This window comes from Saccopteryx bilineata, chromosome 5, assembly GCF_036850765.1.
Source record: "Saccopteryx bilineata isolate mSacBil1 chromosome 5, mSacBil1_pri_phased_curated, whole genome shotgun sequence".
Taxonomy (NCBI): Eukaryota; Metazoa; Chordata; class Mammalia; order Chiroptera; family Emballonuridae; genus Saccopteryx; species Saccopteryx bilineata.
Genome location: NC_089494.1, coordinates 63,037,371 through 63,062,296, shown reverse-complemented (window position 1 = coordinate 63,062,296; position 24,926 = coordinate 63,037,371). Strand labels below are relative to the sequence as shown.

The 24,926-nt window shown below is 42.2% G+C and overlaps 1 protein-coding gene and 1 pseudogene across 2 annotated transcripts; one reads left to right on the top strand and one right to left on the bottom strand.

Moving 5' to 3' along the window:
* Positions 1-3,312: 3,312 nt before the first annotated feature.
* On the top strand, positions 3,313-17,550 carry CDCA7 (cell division cycle associated 7). Of its 2 annotated transcripts, XM_066232742.1 has the most exons (10): positions 3,313-3,509; positions 6,518-6,640; positions 7,059-7,295; positions 11,149-11,382; positions 11,666-11,743; positions 12,583-12,783; positions 14,334-14,471; positions 15,223-15,372; positions 15,807-15,943; positions 16,305-17,550. In XM_066232742.1, the coding sequence occupies exons 1-10, from the start codon at positions 3,489-3,491 to the stop codon at positions 16,333-16,335; spliced, it is 1,350 nt and encodes a 449-aa protein (XP_066088839.1). In that variant the 5' UTR covers positions 3,313-3,488; the 3' UTR covers positions 16,336-17,550. The 2 variants fall into 2 exon arrangements, with proteins under 2 accessions (XP_066088839.1, XP_066088838.1); XM_066232741.1 differs by lacking the exon at positions 7,059-7,295 and having other exon boundaries at positions 3,339-3,509.
* A 5,908-nt stretch (positions 17,551-23,458) lies between these two features.
* LOC136306484 (deoxynucleotidyltransferase terminal-interacting protein 1 pseudogene) lies at positions 23,459-24,556 on the bottom strand (annotated as a pseudogene).
* Positions 24,557-24,926: the final 370 nt, after the last annotated feature.

The following is a 24,926-nucleotide window of genomic DNA, read 5'->3' as shown; positions in this document are numbered from 1 at the left end:
TCCCAGTCCGATGCTCTATCCACTGCGCCACTGCCTGGTCAGGCTGTGTCTTTTATTTAAAGTGAACATATTTACCAGCATACAATTAACATAGTGACTTAAAATCTTCACAAGTTACCTAAAATTGCAAGACAGACTTGCATTCCTGTTTATAAGACCCTATAAAGGGACAGTATATCTAACACTATAATTATATATTGACAAGTATATATATATATATATATATTGATTGATTGGATGGATGTTTCAAATTTTAAAAAGGCTTTATTATAACGTGTTACAGGTTAAAAAAAAAACCATGGAGCCTGACCAGGTGGTGGTGCAGTGGATAGTTCGTTGGCCTGGGATGCAGAGGACCCAGGTTCGAGACTCCGAGTTCACTGGCGTGAGCACAGGCTCACCAGTTTAAGCGCAGGGTCACTGGCTTGAGCATAGGATTATAGATATGACCCCATGGTTGCTGGCTTGAGCCCAAAGGTCGCTGGTTTGAAGCCCAAGGTCGCTGGCTTGAGCAAGGGGTCACTGATTCAGCTGGAGCCCCCTTGTCAAGACACTTATGAGAAGCAATCAGTGAGCAACTAAAGTAATGCAACTACTAGTTGATGCTCTCATCTATCTCCCTTCCTGTCTGTCTCTCGCTGTCTCTCTCTTCTCTCAATAAATAAATAGATAGTATGAAGCAATATGGTAAAGTGTTAACTGTGCTCACAATGTGATTTGTGAGTACATGAGTGCCTTTTTTTTTTTAATTTTATTTATTCATTTTAGAGAGGGGAAGAGGAGAGAGTGAGAGAGAGAAGGGGAAGGAGCAGGAAGCATCAACTCCCATATGTGCCTTGATCCAGCAAGCCCAGGGTTTCGAACTGGTGACCTCAGCGTTTCCAGGTCCACACCCTATCCACTGAGCCACCACAGGTCAGGCCATGAGTGTCTCTGTGTTTTTTTTTTTTTTTGACAGAATCGGAGAGAGGGATAGATAGGGACAGACAGACAGGAAGGGAGAGAGATGAGAAGCATCAAGTCTTCATTGCGGCACTGCTTTCCTATATGTGCCCTGATTTTGGGGGGGGGGGTGCTATAGCAGAGGGATTGACCCCTTGCTCAAGCCAGGGACCTTGGGCTTCAAGCCAGTAACTGGGCTTCTGGTCACTGCCTTAGAGCCTTTGAAACAGTGGTTCACTCTGCCTGAAGCCAGCACATTCTTCATCTCCCTCACTTACTTTATTCAGGTTCCTGACCCACAACACTCCTCAGAGCAGCTTTTCCTGTTTCTCTTATCTGAATTGGTACTTCTTTTATTTCCTATCCCTTTATCCTGCTTTTATGTTTCTTCTCAGAAGTTTTCACACCTGAATTTATCTTGTTTGTTTACTTTTGCTTCTAACACCTCTATGGCCTTTGTGTCCTCAGTACTCAGAATAGCGCCTGGTGTAATTACCTTTTGGCATCCTTTACTGAGTGAATCAATGAGAGAACCTAAGAACAAGACTCCTTATGCACATTCTCCAGGACAGTACTTTGAAAACTTTGTTGATGGTGAAGTACAACATGAAATACACATTTTATACAGCATACACATATATACACAAAAGTTACTCCAGGAAACAATACTCATTTTTATTTTATGTTTTATTTCAAAAAGAAAGTTAGAAGAAAATATGCTAGTTGCAATTAATATGTAGATTTCACAATTTGCCAATAGTCTGCTGTATGAAAAACTTTGTTTTAGGGGAAAAATCTGGAAGTGGTTTTGTTGAGTTTTAGTAATCATTCTTGAATTACTCTTTACTAAATCATTACCAGAATTTCTTCATATCCTTAGCCAACACCTGGTCTTATCAGGCTTTTAAATTTTTGCCAGTTTGAATGAAACTCTATTTCCTTGTTTTAATTTGCATTTGCCTGATTACTAAAAAGATTGCTATACCAGAAATCTGATCCTTAAAAATGTATGTAAAACAAATCATTTTCTAGTGCTTCTGGTGGGCTAAGAATTCTCCTGTCAGTACCTTTCATAGGCAAAGTGATTTAATCTTCTACTTTATGCATTTCACAATTTTAGATTCTCATATATTTCATTTTAGTGGCACAAGATTGTATTCCTAAGGACACAGCACTAACAATTTTAGTTCATTCACCATTCATATAGTTGCTTATTTGCTCAACAAATATTTATTGAGGGCCCCTGCTACTCCAGGAATTTCACCAGACAGACCAACAGCCTCTCCTGCCGCCTACCTTCCACACTATGAGTTCTTTGTCCATTGCACTGTGGCACAGCGACCAGGGGCAGGCGTTTTTTAGGAAGATTGGAAGATCTGGCGACCAAGTTCGTTCCAATTCATTGTTCTCGTGCACTATTATTCGCTCACAAGTGTTTGTATTCATTGCATCAGAAGAGGAACTTAAGGTGTTTACACATGCTCCCTAACTGCAAAGGAATTACTCCAGAGAGAAAAGTTTTGAAGATTGAAAATGAAGTGTATTCATTTCAAGCGTTTGTTTTAAATGTAAGTTTATAATTAGGGTCTTGTAAAAATAACCCAGGTTATTTTACTTTTTTTCTAAAAGCAACTTTTCCCACCTGCTCTTTACAAAAATTTCAGTCTCATACTTTATTTCGTTGTAAGGTCAGATTTAAATAAAAGAGCAATGAAAAACAGCTCACGTTCATTCTGAATTAGGTAATTCTAAATTCTGACGGAAGATCCCCAAACCACATGAATAGTCTTTAGCTTCTATCCACAACAGATCATCTGAAAACGTTATTATCCCATAGATAACTCTTAGCCGTAGCGCCTCCGTTTAAATCTTAAAAACCTCAAGCCTCAGGTAAAACAACTCGGCTTGTGCTTTCTTGTAAGAAATCGGGATTTAACACATTTTGTTGCTTTAGGTAAAGGCGTGGCTACCAGATAAGAAGTGTTACACCCAGAGGCAGTGACTGAGCTAATAGAGTGAAGTTCGAGCTTGGTTCTTTGATTTTTAATTTTAGTAACATAAACTGCAGGCCGCATTGAAAGCCCGAAGTGCAGAGACCCATAGGACTCTCGCGCTATTACTCTAATCTTTACATTTCTTCTCCCAGCCCCAAATTCATGCAAAACAGCTTGCTAACCCCCGGGCAATACGAAAGTTTCGCGCCGTTCGCTCAGGACCGTGCAGCAACGTAAAAAGAGAAGTCCTGGAGACCTAAAAAGAGCCACTTTTCAAAGTGGATTTTAGGGTATTCCCAGAGTTTCACTTGAGTTTACAAAATTTCGGGAGCTGCTTTTTTTTTCTCGGGGCTGAGCTGGTGGCGCGCCCTATGGGCCGTTACCACAGCTTACAGGACCTGCGACCCACCGCGGGAAAGCCGGCCCGAGCCCCGCCCTTTGGGGCCCGGGTCTGCGCGCCCCGCCCGCAGGCAGCCGCTGCTTCGTGAGACCGCGGCGCACGCGGCTACTCTGCTCTCAGCTCTAAGCGTCGGCCTGGGCCCCGCTGCCAGCATGGATGCTCGCTGCGTGCCGGTGAGGGCTTCGCGGGCAAACCCAAGGGGTGGGCGAGGTGGGTGTGGGTGCGGGCCGACTCCCTCCAACTCCGACGACTGAGTGCAGCTTATCAACTGGTGGCCGTCCTAGTGGCGTCCGCTTAGGCGAGCCTCACATCTTGTACCCTTGGAGGAATTCGAGGTCTGGGGCTGCCCCTGCCGGTCGTGCGCTGCCGGCTCGAGCGAGGTTTGGGGATGAGCGGTTGCAGGATGGTCGGCAGCGCTGGGGATCCGAGGCCACATGTGCTCGAGGAGCACGTGCGCGGGAGGGCGGCGGGGGCTGGCGGGTCTCCCCATTGTGTCCGCCGGCTCCCCGCTCCCTAGGAGTTTGCCTTGCAGCCCTCAGCCATTTCCAGCCTTTAGTTTTGGGCGAGTGGGCCCCTCCGCCCGCTTGCACTGGGGCGAACTTGGGCGAGCTCCCCGCCCGCTTCCAACTGCTGGAGGTCGGCGGGTTTGAAGTTTAAAGGTCTTGCAAGCTGTTTCTTTAGAACTGAGGTTTGCACTCATGGGTGAAGGTGTCTCAGTCCCGGGCGGTGATGAAATGCAATTTAAGGACTTGGTGGACCAAACTGTTTCTGGCCATTCGCTTTTTCTCCATTCCCCTCCCCACCCCCCAACCTTACTCAAGCTGCAGGGTGTTGCCTGAACGGGACGTTACTTTTTGCTTTGAACGGAAACCGGAAAGTAGGGTCTGCCCCAGGAGAGGTAGAAGATGGGGGTTGGGTGAAAAGGAAGAGAGTGACAAGCTTAATTAGTATCAGGGGTAAGGCTCACTAGTTGGGAGGCTGGGGCGGGGGGGGGGGGGGGAAGAGCATGTTGGGGGCGTGGTTACAGAGACACCTCTGGAACTAGAACTAGGCTTTGGCTTTCAGGATGAAGAAAGTGCCCGGGTTCAAATTTAGGCCATCGTGTGACTTGGGTAACCCGTTTCATCTCTCTGAGCCTCATTTTCCCCATTCGTTAAGTGGGAATTATGATAGTACCTTTGTTGCAAGGAATTAATCATAATGTGAAAACATACTTAGTGCCTGGCACAAAAAACACCTCCTAAGCGCTATTAGTTGTTACTTGCCTGCCAAAAATTTCATCTCAACCATGACTGTTGACTTGTTTCCGTGTCTTTTCCTCCAAACATATATTTGCTTGGTAACGTAATTCTTGGCATGTGCTGACTTGTTAAAAGCCCAGCATATATTTCCCTGACAGCTCCCAATAGAATGCCTCCCATGAAGCTGCCTTGGGTCTCAGACTGCTTGCACATAGATTGATGAGTAAAGGGTGATTCCTGCAGTAATCCAGGAATACTGCTGTTTTAGGAGATTGTATCCTTGAGTTCTTTTTCCAGCCCAGTGATCTTGGACAACTTATTTTGTCTCCCTGGAACCTTGAATTTCCTAACCTGGAAAATGGGAGGCGGGGAGTTCTGAGATCCTTTTTAATGCTAGTAGCTCTACTGTCATCACATTTTCTTACCTTTCTAAAAGGACAAAGACTTTCTAAGGTGATGGAATGGAGTCTACTTAGGAGCATAGGTGGTTGGATACCATGATCATGAAAATTATTTTATTTGCAAGATAGATGTAGAAAGAAGCCTGACCAGGTGGTGGTGCAGTGGATAGAGCATCAGACTAGAATGTGGAGGACCCAGGTTCGAGACCCCCGAGGTCCCCAGCTTGAGCGTAGGCTCATCTGGCTTGAGCAAAAAGCTCACCAGTTTGGACCCAAGGTCACTGGCTTGAGCAAGGGGTTACTCAGTCTGCTGAAGGCCCGCAGTCAAGGCACATATGAGAAAGCAATCAATGAACAACTAAGGTGTCACAACGAAAAAACTAATGATTGATGCTTCTCATCTCTCTCCGTCCCTGTCTGTCTGTCCTTCTCTATCCCTCTCTCTGACTCTCTCTCTGTCCCTGTAAGAAAAAAAAGGTAGGTGTAGAAGGAAGGTCAAGAATGTTCTGTTTACCAGACCTCTCACATCTTAGTTGTATTCGGTGGGAGCCATAGCAGAGGTTGCCCTTTCAAAATTTTCAGTGTAAGGAGTCATTTTTATTCCACACCTATCCATATTTAATAAAATAAACATGCAGTAAGTAACAAAAAAAATTAAATCTCATTAAATTTTAAATGCCAGAAACTTACCTTCATTTACACGAGATAAATGCCAATTGCATTCTTTGATAAGCAGTGACAGGCTGTTTCTGAATGAAAGTGCATTTTCTTATATCTATAAGTAATTTGTGCCTTATGAAGGGAGTTCTAAAAACGTCAGACTTGTATAGCACTAAGGGGACTGCAGTAAGCGCTGAAAGTCAGGCCAGGCGAAGAGTGCTGGCGTGGAATCAGGCCTTCCACCTGGGTTTGGAGTGCTGTTTGACCTTTAACTTGGCTCCTTTTACACTTGTTCCTTTGCATTGATATAGTTGATTGGGAAGGACTTGTTCTGAAATCACTCTGCCTCCTGATTGAAACAAGGCCTATTCGAAAGCCTGCCATCTTGAAGTGGAGGTGCTGTCCAGTTTTTGTTGTTTGGGAAATTAGCATCACAGTACACAGCCCAAAGCTTACATTAAAAAGACCTCATTAGCTTGATTTTGGCTGAGGGAGAGTAATAACTACCATTTTCATACTTTTGAAATGTCCTTTTGGAAGTACAGTCTAATTTTTTTTTTAAAGGGCAGATTTTAGGAATTACTTGGGAACTCAGTATAATGCTAAAAGCTTGGGGGCTCTTCAGGTGTGTAAAGGGGTATGATGTTTGAATAAATTGATAAATATACATATTACAGTTTTTTCTCCCTAGGGATCCCTTTGTAAGATTTTACCTAGTTTTGAAAATATTTTTTGTGGCAGTTGCAAATACCTCTCCTCCTATCTGGGGTATAAGAAATAGACCTGTCCAGTTTGACACTGCTAGACTCAGAAACGATGTCTTTAGTTAGATGCTGTAGTGAGCATCCTCTTTAATAGTATTGCCATTTCTATTTGCAGCAAAAGGATCACAGAGTAAAGAACTTCAAGAAATTCAGATACATGAAGTTGATTTCCATGGAAACCTTGTCATCCTCTGATGACAGTTGTGACAGCTTTGCCTCTGATAATTTTGCAAACACGGTAAGTGCTGCCTGAGAATAAACAGAATTGAGTCTGCAGTGCTCAAAATGCCCCAAATGCTTTGTGCGTGATTAAAACTGCTTGCTTTTTGCCTACATTTCTATACAGCCGTTAGGAAAATACAGTATGCACTGTAATTTCATTTCACTTTTTGCTGTGGTTCTAGGTAGTAATTGTTGGAGGTAGATTAGCTACTTATTCTATCCTTTTGAAATGTCGCCTAACCTAACATGCTTGATGATTTGCCATAACAGCTCAGAAATCATTTGTAAACCTCTGAACCATTTTTCTTTGTAACAAAAGCTGTTCTCTTGTAGTGCACTTGTGAATATGATTTGCTCTCTGCACGGTTTATGGAAAATTGGTTCTTGAAAAAAGGGGGGGAATGCACAACCACATTTATTTATTTATTTTACAGAAACCTAAATTCAGGTCAGATATCAGTGAAGAACTGGCAAATGTTTTTTATGAGGACTCTGATAATGAATCTTTCTGCGGCTTTTCAGAAAGTGAGGTGCAAGATGTGTTAGACCATTGTGGATTTTTACAGAAACCAAGGCCAGATGTCACTAACGAACTGGCCAGTATTTTTCACACCGACTCTGACGATGAATCATTTTGCGGTTTCTCAGAGAGTGAGATACAAGATGCAATGGTGAGTTTGAGAATTTCACCAATATCGAGAAGTAAGGTACATTTCCAGATGTGACATACCATATTTTTTGCTCTATACGACGCACCTGACCATAAGACACACCTGGGATTTTAAGGAGGAAAATACCCTGAAACAAATGGTGTGTTAAAATATTTAATAGAATACCATTGTTTTTCACTCCATGAGACGGACGGGCATTTTCCCCTCCACTTTTGGGGGGGAAAAGTGTATCTTACGGAGCGATAAATACGGTACTTACTTTAGAAAAGCTTTTTTTATTTCCTTGTCATTTTTATTTTAGTCATGCCAGAAGCTTTTGTTTAATTTTTTAAAATTTAACAGTATGTCTTAAAGCAGTTCTTACTGAAGTATTCCTATTTGTAAAGCCTAAACATTTTATAGGCTCTGAAAATCGTAGAAACTGGTAAGCTAAGCTAAAATCAGGCAACCTCCAGACTTCCATTGCCACAGAAATCCAGCCGAATCAGAAGAAGCACACGTGTGCTCAAGATTACACAGTCGCATTTAAGCTCAAGTTCCCAGTCCAGTTCCCATAATGAATCTATGAATTTGGAAAACCTGAGATAACTGATGTGCAGGGGCTTGAGTGCACATAGTCACAGTTAGGGCCCTTGCTGGTTTTGCTTTTGCTCTTGGTGCTGCTTTCCTTTGCACGTGCCTTACTTACCTTTTTAACCTCTCCGCCTGCTCAGGCCGCTGCCGCCGCCGCTGCTGCTGCTGCTGCTGCACCTCAGTCCCAGTCTCCCGAGCATACTGTTAAGTTCTGCAGATGTTTTCTTGTTGTTAATACTTTCTTGACGAGGGAAGCAGTATGTTGATTTGCAGTCAGGTGCATGCTCTTCAGCGCGATGCGGTCTGACTGCCTGGGACCACACTTGAGTGATGCTAACATAAGTGAGTGCCTGGCCAGGGAATGCTTTTATCACTACCTAACTTCATGGTAATGTAATACTTCCTGTAATCACATGATGTTGGTCCAAATCAGTGCATATTGGAGTTACTGCAAAGGCTGGTCCTAAAATCTGGATGTGACCCCAAATATTATCTATATCCTGAATCACTTCTGGGCATTATTTTAATTCTTTGTAGATGCTGATTGTTGCAATCAATAAAATTCCAATAAATTAAAAGTCTACAGAATTCATTAAAGTTTTTTTGTCACTTTATAGTCTCAGTCTGTGCACCCGAAAAGTATGTGCAGAGTAGTAAAAGTTGTGGGGATTTTAGAAGCTTTTGATTTGTAAAATGGGTCTTCCCTTTCTGGAGATTTTTTTTCTTTTTTCTTTTTTTTTTTTTACTTTTTCTCAACCATTAATTACCACAGTCTATTTTCGGATATTTTTGTTACTCGGAAAAGAAACCCTGTACCCATCGGCAGTCACTTTGCATCCTGTCCCCACACACTCAGTCTCTGGCAACCATCAGTCATTTTCTGTCGTCATGGATACCCCTGTTCTGGACATACAGTATGTGGTCCTTTCTGACTGGCTTGCTTCACTTAGGTTCTTCCATGCAGTGGCGTGTGCCAGTGCTTCTTTTTATTGCTGAATAATATTCCATTGTGTGAATAAGCCACATTTTATTTATCCATTCATACGTTGATGGGTGTTTGGGTTTTTTATACCTTTTGGCTATTATGGATAATGCTGCTATGAACATTCACGTACACATTTTTGTGTGAATACATACTTTTGAGTATATACCTAGGAATGGAATTGTGGGGTCATGTAGTAACTGTTTAATATTTTGAAGATCTGACAGACTGTTTTCTAAAGGTGACAGCTCCATTTTACATTTCCTACCAGCAATGTATGTGGGTATGAAGTAGTATTTTGTGATTTTGATTTGTATTTCCCCAATGGCTAATCTTAATATATATTTAGTTGTTCATTGCTTGCCTCTTGTATGTGCCTTGACCGAGCAAGCCCAGGGTTTTGAACCAGCGACCTCAGCGTTCCAGGTCAATGCTCTATCCACTGTGCCACCACAGGTCAGGCCCTTAATATATATTTAATGATGGAAAACTGCATTACTTTATTTTTTCTTATTTTTAATGATTTTTATTATTTATATACTTAGCAAGAGAGACAGAGGAAGGGAGAGAGGTGAGAAGCACCAGTTCTTTGTTGCAGCACCTTAGTTGTTCATTAATTGCTTTCTCATCTGCCTTGACTGGGGGGTGGAGCTACAGCAGAGCCAGTGACCCCTTGCCCAAGCCAGCAACCCTGCGCTCAAGCTGGTGACTTTGGTGTTTTGAACCTGGATCCTCTGCATCCCAGGCCGACACTCTATCCACTGCACCACCGCCTGGTCAGGCCTGTATTTAAAATATGATTTAAAAAATTTTTAGTCTTTTTTTTTTTTTAATAAATTTAATGCAGTGACATTGATAAATCAGGGTACGTATGTTGAGAGACAACATCTCCAGATTATTTTGACATTTGATTGTGCTGTATACCCCTCCCCCAAAGTCAAATTGTCTTCTGTCACCTTCTATCTGGTTTTCTTTGTGCCCCTCCCCTCCCCCACCCCCTCTCCTCCCTCACCCCATTCCCCCCTTCCCCACCCCCATTGTCATCACATTCTTGTTCATGTCTCTGAGTCTCATAAAGTTTTTAGTTTTATAAAAAGTAGATTAGAGAGGTATCTAGAGTAGTCAGATTTATAGGGACAGTAAGTGGAATAGTGGTTGCCAGGAGCTGTGAGGAGAGGGAGGAGGTTGTTTAATGAGTGTAGAGTTTCAATTAGAGAAGATAAAAAAGTCTTAGAGATGATGGTGGTGATAGTTGTCCAACTACACGAATGTATTTGATGCCAGTGAACTATACACTTAAAAATAGTTAAGATGGTACATATTATGTATATTTTGCCACAATTAAAAGAAGAGTAGATTGAAGCCTTGAGACATCTTTAGTACAGTTTAGTATTGCCACAGCATTGAAACCATGTGTATGGGGGAGCACATTTGTCCCTGGAGGAATTCCCTCCTTTTTTTTTTTTTTTTTTCCAATTTTATTTATTGATTTTAGTGGGGAGAGAGACAGGAACATTGATCTGTTCCTGTATGTGCTCTGATCAGGGATTGAATCGGCAACCTCTGCTTTGGGGCATTGCTGTAACCCAGGGGTCAGAAACCTATGGCTCGTGAGCCAGATGTGGCTCTTTTGATGGCTAATCTGGCTCGCAGACAAATCTTTAATAAAAAAAAATAATAACGTTAAAAATATAAAACATTCTCATGTATTAGAATCCATTCATTTTCTATTGCTCATGTTCATGGTTACGGGTGGCTGGAGCCAAACACAGCTGTCCTCCGGGACAACACCAAATTTTTACTGGATAATGCGTAACATACACGGGTTGTTGTGGAATTACATGGCTCTCATGGAATTACATTTTAAAATATGTGGTGTTCATGGCTCTCTCAGCCAAAAAGGTTCCTGACCCCTGCTCTAACCAAACAAGTCATTGGCCAGGGCGTGTTCCTGTAGGAATTCTTTTGAAATATATAAAGATTTATTTTTAAACTAAAGAGAATTGGGATTTTCACGTTTAAAATAATTGGTTTAGAACCACTGTTCTAGGGTCTGTGCAGATAGTTTATAACAATGTGTCCCAGGTAGGCTACCTGAGTTAAATTATACTCAGATTGTTGTATTTATTTATAATTCCTGATTTTGTTACCCAGAGCTGTCAATTAAAAATGACAATTAAAGTGGTCAATTAAAATTGATTTGATGCAAGTCTTTTGTTCAAAAGGAATTTGTAATCATGCTGGTGCAGCCTGTTCAACAGACAAGTTATTAATGATTTAATTGTTCTGGTTAACTAGAGATTGCAGTTAGACCGTGCAGGCTGTAAGACCCGCAATCAGTGTCGGCGTTCTGCACCTATCCGAGTGGCCATGAAGGTTCCAGCCCGAAGTTCCAGAGCAGCTAACAAAAGAGCAGCAGCCCCCAAACCCTCAGAGAATTCTGTGGCTGAGTCCAATTCGGATTCAGAAGATGAAAATGGCATGAATTTTTTGGAGAAGAGGGCTTTAAATATAAAGCAGAACAAAGCAATGGTACGTATCAGGCTTGGAATATGTTAGCATGGGCTCTTCCCAGCTTTTCCCTAAGCCATTTGTTGCTTATCTGGGTGAAGAATTGTTTTTGGTGTAGCTGTGAAGTCTTTGCAATGTGTGCTTTAGTGTGTTTCTTTCCTTAAACCAACTTTTCTATTAGTCTTGGCAAATGTGTAGAGGGAATCAGGAACTTTGAGCTGTACTGCAATAATTTCCAGAAGTTGTTCATTTTTATCAGTTATTCTAAACCAGTACCTTCTGTTTTTGTTTCCTTCCTTTTTAGCTTGCAAAGCTGATGTCAGAGTTAGGAAGCTTCCCTGGCTCGTTCCCTGGACGGCACTCCCTCCCGGGCCCCAGTTCCGTAAGTGCCAGCCCTTGTTTGTTCAATAGTATTTGGGGCAGGCCTAAGGTAGAAGTATTACGGTATTTGAAAATCCAGTCTCCTTACCTTGAGCGGTGTTACAAGCAGAGGAAACCTGGTAGACCTCTGGGGGCTCTTCCTTTTGCCCTGGGGAAGCTGTGGCCTCCCTCTGCCTTGCCTGTGCGGGGCTCAAACCCCTTGCGGTTGGTTATTTTTCTTCTTTCCAACTAAACCTCAAGGGCAAGGAATAAAGATAGGAAATATATTTTCTGTATTCCAAGCATTAGCATATTTCTGTTTCATAGTAAATGCATAATGTTTTTAAGATCTGAGAAGGAAAAAAACAATTTCCTAACCAAATCATGGCCTAATGTGTGTGATATTCTGAAGAAACTAAGCTGGTGCACCTCAGGGGAATTTGATGTCTGCTGTAGTACAAAAGAACAGACCCTTTCCCTTGAGAAGGGGAAGAAGTGAGCAAGGGCTGGAAGGGGGAAAACCACATGCGTTACTACTCTCTTGTGAAATGTAGAAACCGTGGGTATGTGTCAGGGCTCAAGAGGTGTCCTAAAAAAGGTTGTTTTGGAAAACAAGATTTGGTCTTACATCTTTATTATATAGATAAATTCTCATTTTGAGAGAAATCGGGCTTAATGTTACAAAAGCGAAATTACAATGGCTATATCCTTTTTGGGCTCATTTCCCGTGCATCATAGAAATGACAAAGGAAATTAGAAAACAGAGCTCTCCTGTTACTTAAATGAAAATATACCAAAGGAGAAGGTGCCATTTCTCTTCCGTTTGGAATAAGTGGGTTCCGTCATACGTGTTTCGTTTAGCGATCCAAGACACCCCGAAGGCGTACATTCCCAGGAGTTACGACTAGGAGAAACCCCAATCGGAGAGCGCGTCCTCTCACCAGGTCAAGGTCCCGGATCCTAGGGTCTCTGAGCGCTCTACCCACCGAGGAGGAAGAGAGAGAGGAGGAAGATAAGTACATGTTGGTGAGAAAGAGGAAGACCATGGACAGCTACATGACCGTGAGTCGTCCACATTTGTGCTTGTTCTTCTGTTTTCATTCTGTAGGCCCAGTATCATATATACAACACAGGTACACAGCCCCCACACTAAGTGATTCCCATTGAGCATTCTTCTAAAACAATTCAGAATTGTTCATGTCACACCAACTTATTTGATGATTTTTTTTTTGGTCATCAATACTAATGTGTCCTTTTTAAGAAACCTCAAATTGAGTAATAATATTTTATAAACTAAAGATAATTAGACCTTTCTACAGATTTTCTTGCTCCATTGACACAGCATTCTGCTCCATTGACACAGCATTCTCATGAGTTTTAAATAATTTTAACTTTGAATTCCCTTCGAATTTCACATCTGATATTGGTTAATCTACAAAAGTAATGGACTTAGTGTCCCCTTGTATGAACTTTCTTGTGTTGTTCATTGAGAGAATTGATTAAATTCACCATCTTAATTACATTTGTAATGTTTCTATCTGATAGGAATTCTTTGGTGTGTCCAGGTCATTGCTAAAGGTCTTGACATATTTTGGTGTGGTTTCAATCTTATATGAATTCATGGCCACAAAGTTGTACATTTTTGATAAAGATGATCACACTACCTTTGTAAGGTTTCTTCTTAGTAAGAGTTCTGTTATGTTCCATGAGGCTTAAACTTAGGATAAGCTTTGCTACACATTTGTGTGGTTTCTCTCAAAGATGTATATTCTTATATGAAATGAGGTGTGAGCCCTGGTTAAATAGGCTTTGCTACATAACCTGAGTTTTACATGGTTTCTCTCTATGATGGAGTCTTAACGTTGAGTAAGGCTTGAACACTTGAATATGTTTTATCTCAATTATATGTGTATGGTTTCTTTCTACTTGAATTCTTGATGATACCCAAAGCTTGAGCTTTGAATAAAAGCATTGCCACATAAATTAGGTTTATAATGTTTGTATTTAGTATGTATTTTCTGATAATAAGGCTTGCGAATTGGGTAAAAGCTTTGACGCATCCACTACATTTGTAAAGTTTCTCTCTAGTTGGGGTTTTCTTATGTTGAATAAGATATGAACTGTCGAAAGGTTTTATCACACCCACTAATTTTTTTTTAAATTTTTTATTTATTGATTTTAGTGAGAGGGAGAGAGGTGGAGAGAGAGAGAGAAAGACAGGACATCAATCTGTTCTTATATGTATCCTGACTGGGGATTGAACCAGCAACCTCCATGCTTCGAGGTGACACTCTAACCAACTGAACTGTTTGGCTAGGGCATACCTCTTCATTTTCTAAATTTTCTCTGCTGTGTATGGATTCTCTTATGACTCCGAAGTTGTGACTTTCCGGGATATTTGACGATGTTTGTTAGCATGCGAGGGAGTCAGTGTTTTCCTCATCAGCTTTTCCTAGTTGTAGAAATCATTTCCATGGTGTCCTATAAACTCAGATTTTGCCTCTTCTTTACAAACCTTGAGAAAGATTGTCGGGTTGAATTCTCTGTGAAGAAATTATAAATTCAAAGCTGGGGAGAGCCAGTAAGAGCACTGTTCCATGCCTGTTATGCAGGAAGATGACATGCCCAGAAGTCGTCGCCCCGGAGCTATGACCCTTCCTCATGTAATTCGCCCCGTGGAAGAAATTACAGAGGATGAATTGGAGAACATCTGCAATAATTCTCGAGAGAAGATATATAGCCGTTCATTGGTAAAAGCCTCTGTTATGTCTGAAAATGTGAATGGCTGTGCGAGAGGAGGAAGAGCTTCTATCCTTAGAGTTTTGCTGATGTTCTGAATGTTTTAGCATATGGGGTGTGTTCCTGTGTGTTTTTTCCATGTGAGAAGAGAGGGGTTGCCTGACCTGTGGTGGCGCAGTGGATAAAGCATAGACCTGGAAATGCTGAGGTCATTGGTTCAAAACCCTGGGCTTGCCTGGTCAAGGCACATGTGGGAATTGATGCTTCCTGCTCCTCCCTCCCCTCTCCCCCCTCACTCCTTCCTTCCTAAGATGAACAAAATCCCCCCAAAAAGAAAAAGAGGTTTGCAGCATCCTTGGGATCTAGCCCTCTTACAAGTCTTCAGTAGCATGAAACCTTTTCTCTTAATTTGGAAATTGATTCATCCAGTGTATATTTACTGTGTATCTATTATGTGTGTCCATGTCGATTGGTGCTGGGGATATGATGGTGTGTTAAGGATTTGGGGCAAGGTATTTTTGGGGTGCCTTTTTTGTGTGATCTTTACTTGAAAAAAAAAGTAGGTTTGATAATATTGTTTGCCAATTGAATGAAATCACCATGCTTGAGATACTTTTTGTGCCCTAGCATATACAAGTGTATGTAAGATACGAAATAAGATTCAAAATGTCAGACTACCCATAGGAAGGCTATTCTTTAATTATACCACTTTTCTTTACAAAAAGCAGTGGTGTTTTTTTCCCCCTTGCTTTTCATTTGCAGGGATCCACTTGTCATCAGTGCCGCCAGAAGACCATGGACACCAAAACGAACTGCAGGAACCCGGAGTGCTGGGGTGTTCGCGGCCAGTTCTGTGGCCCCTGCCTTCGAAACCGTTACGGCGAAGAGGTCAAGGATGCTCTGCTGGATCCGGTAGGGGCCTGGAAGGGGCGGTCCAGTGGTCTGGTAGGTCACATACCAGCTGATTGGACCAGGAAGATGACATCAGTGAGACGGATGAACCCTTAGTGTTATGGGACTTGGATTTCAGGGAAGGCAGTGAATTCACAGCATTGGTGCTAGATAGGTGTGAGCCTCTTTCACACCTCTTCAGTACATGACTGTTTAGAGGAATTTGACTCTCCATTCTCCCTGGGTAATTGCTGCTTGACCTGTGTTGGGATTTCCTAAGGGAACATTAGGCATGACTAATGGATATTAACCATGTTAAGATTTTATTTTTAAATAAAAAAATTTGAGATTTAAAAACAATTGGTACTTAACCTTAAGATTAAATAGAAGTAGCTAAGAAAGGGGGAGAAGGAATAAGTTTGATTTTATTGTGTCGTTTCATAATTCTCCTTCAGAACTGGCATTGCCCACCTTGTCGAAGAATCTGCAATTGTAGTTTCTGTCGTCAGCGAGATGGGCGGTGTGCGACTGGGGTCCTTGTGTACTTGGCCAAATACCATGGCTTTGGGAATGTGCATGCTTACTTAAAAAGGTAATGGTTGGTTTTTTTCTTTTCCACACCCAATCTTATTTCCATTTCTGTGTCCTAATACATGATGGTAGAAGTTACAGCAGTATTATTGTGGGTGGGGGTGGTAGTTCAGGTGTTGACCAGAAAGGTCATTGAAAGTCTTTTGGAGTGTTGGAAACATTTTGCATCTTCATCTGGGCGATGGTGACCTGTGTGCGTGCATGTGTGTATGTAAAAATTCAAATTGTACATTTAACATGTTACGTTAAAACATGTATGTTATAACTCTATGAGACCATTTTTTAAAGAGTGAATTAGGCTTTCAAAAGAGAATTCTTAATTTGAAACTGATACCCTGACATATTTCCTTTTCTCTTTTCAGTCTGAAGCAGGAGTTTGAGATGCAAGCATAACATTTGGAAGATCCACCAACCTGCCTTCCACTGCACAAAGCTTCCTTGTTAAAGTTTTTAATTTTGTTGTGTGGTTGAAACCTGAGTTAAGAATTCTGATAATCAGTCTCTTATAGGAAACTGAAATCAAGTTAATCTCATTAGCTGTGTTCCGAGCACCGTGGACACATCACTAGCTGTGCTTCACCCCCTTGCTGTTTCTTGCTTTTCCCTGTCCTTCACCCCACACCCCGCCCCCCGACAGTGGTTTGCTCTCACCATCTCGTTTCTGAATTTTTACGAAAGCATGTTTGATTTAATTGGTGTTAAAATAGCCCTGAGTCCACCTACAAAACCAAGCACTTAGAAACACAGTAATGGTGTTAACTAACTGCATCTATTGAGACCAGCCCTCTAACTTGTTTATAAAAAAACAAAGGGTGTGGTTATCATACTAGCTGACATTTTTAACAAAATCAAAATCTTAAAGCCATGTAGAAGAATGAGGTCATTGTTAGAAAATGGGATATGTTACTTTGGGTTTCTCATGAGAATATTTTGTGGATTGTGCTTATTATACTAATTATCACAGCTGAGATTTAGTTGCTGACTTTTTTCCACCATGAGGTTGGGTGGCACATTGGGCTTACACTCACAACCCAAAGGGTTGTGGGCAGTGCTGTACTTGCAGTCATTGTAGAAAAGACATCCTAGGAATTAGGATGGTGAGGCTTCAGAAATAGGCTGGTTTGAGTTCATGGTATAAAACTTCAGCATAATGGTAGTTTGCCAAGTTTATTTCAGTTCATAAATGGAACGTAGTTTAAAAAAAATTCTTGATTGTTTTGCATGGAAAATTAATACTAATAGGGTGCAAGTTGTAGTTTTGCTTTCTTAAAGAAATTTTAAGCTAGGCACAAGTTCGTGTTCAGCTTTTAAGCACTTTTAGAGCAATGAAGTGCCTTTGGGGATCGGTGACTTTGTAGTTTGTTACTTTGACATCTCTGCCAGTTTAGTTTCTGGGCAGATTTCATGTGTTCCCTCCCCCATTTTTGCATTAATCGAATCACTTGGTAGAGGTGGGATCTATGTGTTTGTCCATTTTACTTTGCATGTGCAGTCTGTCACTGTTCCCAGTGTTTGATGCATAATTGGACCTTAAATCAATAAATGTAAATAGATCTGTAATGCTTTTATATAAATTTTTTATTTTGATAATAAAACATTTTATTCTAACTTGTCTGTTTTTTAAAATCTAATGCTCAATGTTAACTGCACTTAATGTTAATTGTTTTTCTCATATTTAGACAGCAGACCGTTTCTTCCTTTTCTAGAGTCCCTTTTGTGTTACGTTTCTGAAGGTCAAAAGCCAGCTCCTTTGAACAGGGCCCAGCATGGTGATATGACTAATAGCTGTGATCAGAAAATCAACCGAGATAGATTGCCAGAGAGAAAATAATACATGGCCACAAAGCTTTGCAGTGCTTCCTTTTACTACCATTTGCCAACCCAAGAACTAATGGCGATTTCATAATACCTGGCTTGCTTTTATCAACCATTCAAAAATTCATTAAAGGCACACCATGCTTTGAAGCCTGTTCCAGGACTGAGAGAATCAAGACAGGAAAGGTATGGTCTGATAGCTCATTAATAACCCAATTCTTTAGACCAGGGTTGGCAACTACAGCCTGTGCACCAGATCCTGCTGCAGCCTGCGTTCATACGGCACATGAACCTATATATGGTTTGGGTTTTTTTTTTACATTTTTGGAGAGTTGTAAAAAAAATGTGACAGGCAGTATGGCCTGCGCTACACTTAGAAGAAACCTAGTTTACCCTGTACATACTCATTCGGAGAAAAGACCAAACTAAATGAAGCTTTTACAACGTCTTTTACAAAGATCCAAAAGAAATGGTATCTTCATAAGCTGGAATCTTAAGAACCTAAGTTATAATTCAAAGATTTTAGGTGTATAACCGGTATTACCATATTTTACTACTATGAACAAACTAAGTGATTTCCATTAAAAATACTGTTTCCAAACTAATGGAGAAACTAAGACAAATTTATAAATAACCTGAGTTGGAATGAAAAGAAGTAGTTGGCATATTCTCATCAAGCGTTTTATAGCATTGATGTGCCCACAGATTTTGTAAACTCCCATCTGACAAACTAGATCAGTTGCTCAGTCTCGGCTATGGCTGTGAGCTCCATGCTTTCTTCCACACAGACCACTGCAAAGCACACACCATCCTCAGAGTTGAGAGGTTTTTGCAATCAGCGGTGAGAAGTAGGATTATGGCTGTCATGCTCCAAATGATCAAAACTTGCCTTTATAATTGTCTCTCCAACCTGGAGTTTCCAAGGTTGAGATGGTATCTACTCTTATCACTGATACTACCGGGTTGAGAAATGAAATGGAAACTATATAATGGACTTAAGGGGTTTCATTGTGAAGAGGGACAAAGGCAGCAGAGGGTGCTGGAGAAGGGGTTAATTTGTGGTTTATTTTTGTAAAAGGAAGCTCCTGATGGCGCAAAGTCAAGTAGAAAGGGGTTATTTGCAGAGCAGAAGACAGCTGTGAGAACTTGGTGCTTTGGAGCTGGGCTAGCGAGTATTACATTCTAACAGGAAAGTGAGCAAATTGTGAGGGGAATAAAAGGTGAACAAATGTTACTCTTAATGTTAACCACACAATTATGGTGTAATCTCAAAGATGAAGTAAATCCAGAGATTGGCAAAATTTATATAGCTTAAGTGGCAGAGCTAGACTGGTGTATTCTGGTTTTGTCATGTTTTTGTTTTTATAAACTTACCTGAGCTTGCCTGCCTGAGGAGTCAGAAAAGCAGAGGAGGGGGTTAATCAAGTTGTCATTCAGAAGGGTGATGTCGTGGGTGTGGGGCAAGCCTGGTTGAATAGCTTCTGCAAAAACCCTATTGAAAAAATTAATTTATTCATTTTTGAGAGGAGAGAAAGAGAAAGGAGGGAGGAGCAGGAAGCATCAATTTTTACATGTGCCTTGACCAGGCAAGCCCAGGGTTTTGAACCGGCGACCTTAGCGTTCCAGGTCAACACTGTTGACAACCTGTTGAGCAGGGTTGGAAGGGGGCTGTGTGGTCAGGAGGGCTGAGTGGGACAGTAGAAAACCAGGATAGTAGTAGATCATTCAGCACAGATGTTGGTAATTCCTCAGGCTTTTAACTGTGGGGCATTCAAATTCTGTGGGTAGGAGATGATCTCCTTAGATTAACTACAAGTTTGGGGAAGGAGGAGGCTAAAGGCAAACCCTCAAAGGTGGTGTTGCTGTGAACCAGTGGAGGGAGGACTAAAGCGAGGGGTGGTGGTGGGCAGCTGGGGACCTTTGCTTGGGGATGAGTGAGGAATGGATTGGTTGCAGAGAAATTGACTTGTCCCAGGTGGAGAATTTTATCCATGATAATATCCAGATGATACAAGACCTGTTTGAAAAAAAGCAAGAAACAAAAAATACCATTTAAGGCTGAAATCACCTTTTTTTTTTTTGTATTTTTCTGAAGCTGGAAACAGGGAGAGACAGTCAGACTCCCGCATGCGCCTGACTGGGATCCACCCGGCACGCCCACCAGGGGCGGACGCTCTGCCCACCAGGGGCGTCGCTCTGCCACGACCAGAGCCATTCTAGCGCCTGGGGCAGAGGCCAAGGAGCCAACCCCAGCGCCCAGGCCATCTTTGCTCCAATGGAGCCTCGGCTGCGGGAGGGGAAGAGAGAGACAGAGAGGAAGGAGAGGGGGAAGGGTGGAGAAGCAGATGGGCGCCTCTCCTGTGTGCCCTGGCTGGGAATCGAACCCGGGACTTCTGCACGCCAGGCCGACGCTCTACCGCTGAGCCAACCGGCCAGGGCCTGAAATCACATTTAAGGCTAACATTGCATTTTGTCAATCTCCCCTGCATTTTGTTTTGTATGGTAGCATTTATCTATATGTATATGTACAACTTCTTTAGCATGAAGAATGTTAGAACACTTTAAATGGCTATATAGTATCTGTTTATGTAGATCAGGGGTCCCCAAACTTTTTACACAGGGGGCCAGTTCACTGTCCTTCAGACCATTGGAGGGCCGGACTATTAAAAAAACTGAACAAATCCCTATGCACACTACACATATCTTATTTTAAACTAAAAAAACAAAACAAACAAATACAATATTTAAAATAAAGAACAAGTAAATTTAAATCAACAAACTGTATTGTATTTCAATAGTTTGTTCAATAGTATTTCAATGGGAACTATGGACCTGCTTTTGGCTAATGAGATGGTCAGTGTCCGGTTCCATATTTGTCACTGCTGGCCGTAACAAGTGATATGACGCGCTTCCGGAGCCGTGGTGCGTGCAGCTCGCGTCACCGGAAGTAGTACTGTACATGAGCAACGCCACCACCTACAGTACTCCAGGAGCACAGGATGCCGCATCCTGTGCTCCTCTTACTGACCACCAATGAAAGAGGTGCCCCTTCCGAATGTGCTGTGGGGACCGGATAAATGGCCTCAGGGGGCCGCATGCAGCCTGCAGGCTGTAGTTTGGGGACCCCTGATGTAGACAGTCTGTTATCTCTTTAAACTAATTTCTAATCTATCTGAATTGTTAACAATCTTTTGCTATTATAACTCGTGCTGTAATTAGTATTGTGCCTAAATCTTGGGTCAAAATAGATTTCTAAAAAGTACAATAATTTTTTTTTTAAGCGAGAGGAGGGAAGATAGTGAGACAGACTCCTGCATGCGCCTTAACTGGGATCTACCCAGCAACCCCCGTTTGGGGCCAATGCTTGAATCAACAGAGCTATCCTCAGTGCCCAGGGCTGATGCTTGAACCAGTTGAGCCACTGGCTGTGGGAGGTGAAGAGAGAGGGAAGGGCTGAGGGAAGGGATGAGGGAGGGGAAGAGAAGCAGATGGTCACTTCTCATGTGTGCCCTGACCAGGGACCAAACCGGGATATCTACACGTCGAACCAACACTTTTTCCACTGAGCAGACCGGACAGGTCCAAGTCACTTTTTTTTTTTTTTTAAGACTTTATTTACCATATTTTTCACTCCATAAGATGCACCTAGGGTTTTAAGGAAAATAAGGAAAAATATTCTGAACCAAATTGTGTGTTAAAATATTGAATAGGCCTGACCTGTGGTGGTGCATTGGATAAAGCATCGACCTGGAACGCTGAGGTGGCCGGTTCAGAACCCTGGGCTTACCTGGTCAAGGCACCTAGGGGAGTTGATGCTTCCTTTTCCTCCCCCCTTTTTCTCTCTCCCTCTCTCCTCTCTAAAATGAATAAATAAATAAAAATAAATATTTAATAAAATACCATATTTTTTGCTCCATAAGACTCACAGGCATTTCCCCCTCCACTTTTTTTGGGAAAAAAATGTGTCATTTTAGAGAGCGGGAGAGAGAGAGAAAGAATGAGAGAGAAGGGAGTGGGGGAGCAGAAAACATCAATTTCTATATGTTTGTCTTAACCAGGCAAGCCCAGGGTTTTGAACTTCAGTATTTCAGGTCAACGCTTTATCCACTGTGCCACCACAGATCAAGCCTAAGTAACTTTTAATTACAGGAATGAAGGAAGGTAGGAGATTGAGATTTTGCAGAGTGTGGGGCTGGTCTGTAGACCCAAACTGCCCAGAGTTCTAGTTGAACTTGTGTACAGCCCAAGGATGGAGGTCAAGTAAGGTGAGCTTTTTAAGTAGAAATAAAAAGGCGAGCCAGGGCTCACCCTGTAAGATTGCAAATGTGCCTACCTGGCCAAGTATGAAACATTGTTTTATGTAATCCTGTGACTTGAGTTTGTTGGAAATGTTCATTGTCAGATGAAAGTACCTGCTGATAATGCATGATTGCAGCTGTTCTCAATCCAACATTATAATGTTTGCCAAAGGAGAGAAACAATAGTTTGGCACCTCTTAGATGCAAGGCACAGTGCTCAGTACAGTATGTTAGCCCTTCATAGCTGGTATTTTAGAGATGAGGTGACTCAATGAGTTTAATTTCTGAAGACTCAAAAGAGCCTGTGCATGCTCTCCTTGCCTGAGATGAGAGATATTGAAGCATTCTTCTGAGGACTTCTGATAGATCTGGCGACATACCTTGATCACAACACATAATACCTGCCACTCATAGCTTTTTTCCCTGATTAGACCATGAAGTCCTTTGGAACAAGACCATCTTTGATCTAAAGAACCTTATCATGTAGTCACTCAAGAAATGTTTTTTTTTTAAATTTTTATTTATTTATTTATTTTTTATAGAGACAGAGAGTAAGTCAGAGAGAGGGGGATAGACAGGAACGGAGAGAGATAAGAAGCATCAATCATTAGTTTTTCATTGCGCATTGCAACACCTTAGTTGTTCATTGATTGCTTTCTCACATGTGCCTTGACCGCGGGCCTTCAGCAGACCGAGCAACCCCTTGCTGGAGCCAGCAACCTTGGGTCCAAGCTGGTGAGCCTTGCTCAAACCAGATGACCCCGCACTCAAGCTGGTGACCTTGGGGTCTCAAACCTGGGTCCTTCCGCATCCCAGTCTGATGCTCTATCCACTGCGCCACCGCCTGGTCAGGCTCAAGAAATGTTTTAAAAATATTTTATCAAAAGGTAAGTTGAGTGTCCTGGGTGGCAAAGTTCCTGAGATTTGGGCAGAGAGAATTAATATTATGGTGGAAGAGAAATAATGGTAAATCCCAACAATGAAAGCATGAATTCCTGGGGCGTAAACTTTCTTTGTGATCTAATGCTTAGTCTGCTATGAAGCTGCCATGGTCAATTAATTAAAAACTATGTGTTTCTAATAATGTATTTTTCTATGGGAAAATACAATTTACTTCATTATACAAACTGTAAAGAAATATCTCTGTTCTGCTCAGTAAAGGATTTATATTATTAAGCTAGAAATGAGCTACAAAAAGACACTTTCAGACATAGTAGTTCCAAGTGTTACTCATTTGTTGGGGGAAAACTTTTGGTGACAAAAATTGAATGCATAGAAGAATTTTTTATAAATTTATTACAAACTATTTGATTGCTTCTTACCCAAATAACTATAAATATAGAACTACAGGCCAGTCTGGAGCTGTTCCACCGTGAGTCACTACAAATAGCCCAAACACAGCTTCATGCCACTAGCATCCCTCTAGGAGCAGCAGTGACCTCAGCCATGTCAGTAAGAGGGTCTTGGGAGAAGGCTGGTAAGAGTCCGGGGATCTGGCTCCAGGTCGTTGCAGGTGCTTCAACAGCATGATGCTCATTCTCTGTCGGGCGTGTTTCCATGTACTTTTGCATCTTCCCAACCATTTGGGAGGGAAGGATAAAGGGTTTTGTCTCCTAGCAGAGGCCCAGGCATCCTCTGTAGTCACTGCTAGTGGCGAGGTCCTGGATGTCCTCCTCAGTGAGGAGGTAGACCATCTTCCCCCCCGTTGCCTGTATGAGATGCTGCTCCACCAGCCAGTGCTTGTCCTGGGGATCAGCTGCATACTTAAGAGGTGTGGCTGCTTGATGTAAATGCTCCATCCCCAGAGCTTTGTTGGCTGGAAATACCAACAGTGGTAGATTTATTCAGTTGAGTTGGGTCCTAATTGGGGCCTTTTTGGTGAATTGGTTTACAGGATCTTGGTTTTCATACCGTGCCGGAGGCTGCCTAGTCATTTGACAGGTTGTGTCCAGGAGGCCATCTCTTCCTCTTTTTGGGAATGTGGCCTCCTCCATGGGCACATTCCTCTTCTGCCTGCTGACCACGCTTTATCCCTGGAAGCTCATGGGTCAATCGGGGTATAACTTTCTCCATCTGAAAGCAGCAGTTTGGGCTGCTCAGACAGCTCGGACAGGCCTCCTGGAGCAGCTGTTCTGCACGCACTGCTTCCCCAGTGTTGTCCTGCACACTCAGCACTGCCTTTTGGAAGAACTTCATGTGCTTGCTGAGGATGGTCTGGGTCTCCTCACTGACGCCAGGGCTGCAGCACAGCTCGGAGGAGGTCCATGGGGACGGCAGAAACTCACTGCCATCCAGGAGCAGCAGCCCCTTTGCCTGCACTGCTGGTGCTTTAGCATATGTTCTAAGGGTTTATGAAAACTAGCTGCCTTGGTAGCCAGAGTCTCCCAGCTGGGGGCCAACTGCTCTGCCCCGCTAGGTCCCCATGCTCGCTCAAAGTCACCGGTCAGCTCGACTCTGCCACCAGCTGGAAAGTGGCTCCAGAAGAATTTGTCGCTTCCCATCGTGCCACCAACCATGTGCCTATTTCTTTCTTTCTTTTTTTTTTTAAGTTTTTTTTTTAAGATTTTATTTATTTATTGTAGAGAAGGGGGGGAGGAGTGGGAAGCATCAACTCCCATATATGCCTTGACCAGGCAAGCCCAGGGTTTCGAACTGGCGACCTCAGCATTTCCAGATTGACACTTTATCCACTGCACCACCACAGGTCAGGCAATGTGCCAATTTCTAATTTCAGCAGTGATCAACTAACTCATGGTCTGTCCTGATTCATCTATACTTTACTCCCCCTAACTCACTCAATGATTTTGAAGAAAATCCTGGACATCATATGACATTCATACACACTTAAGTATTTCTAAAAGATAATGACTC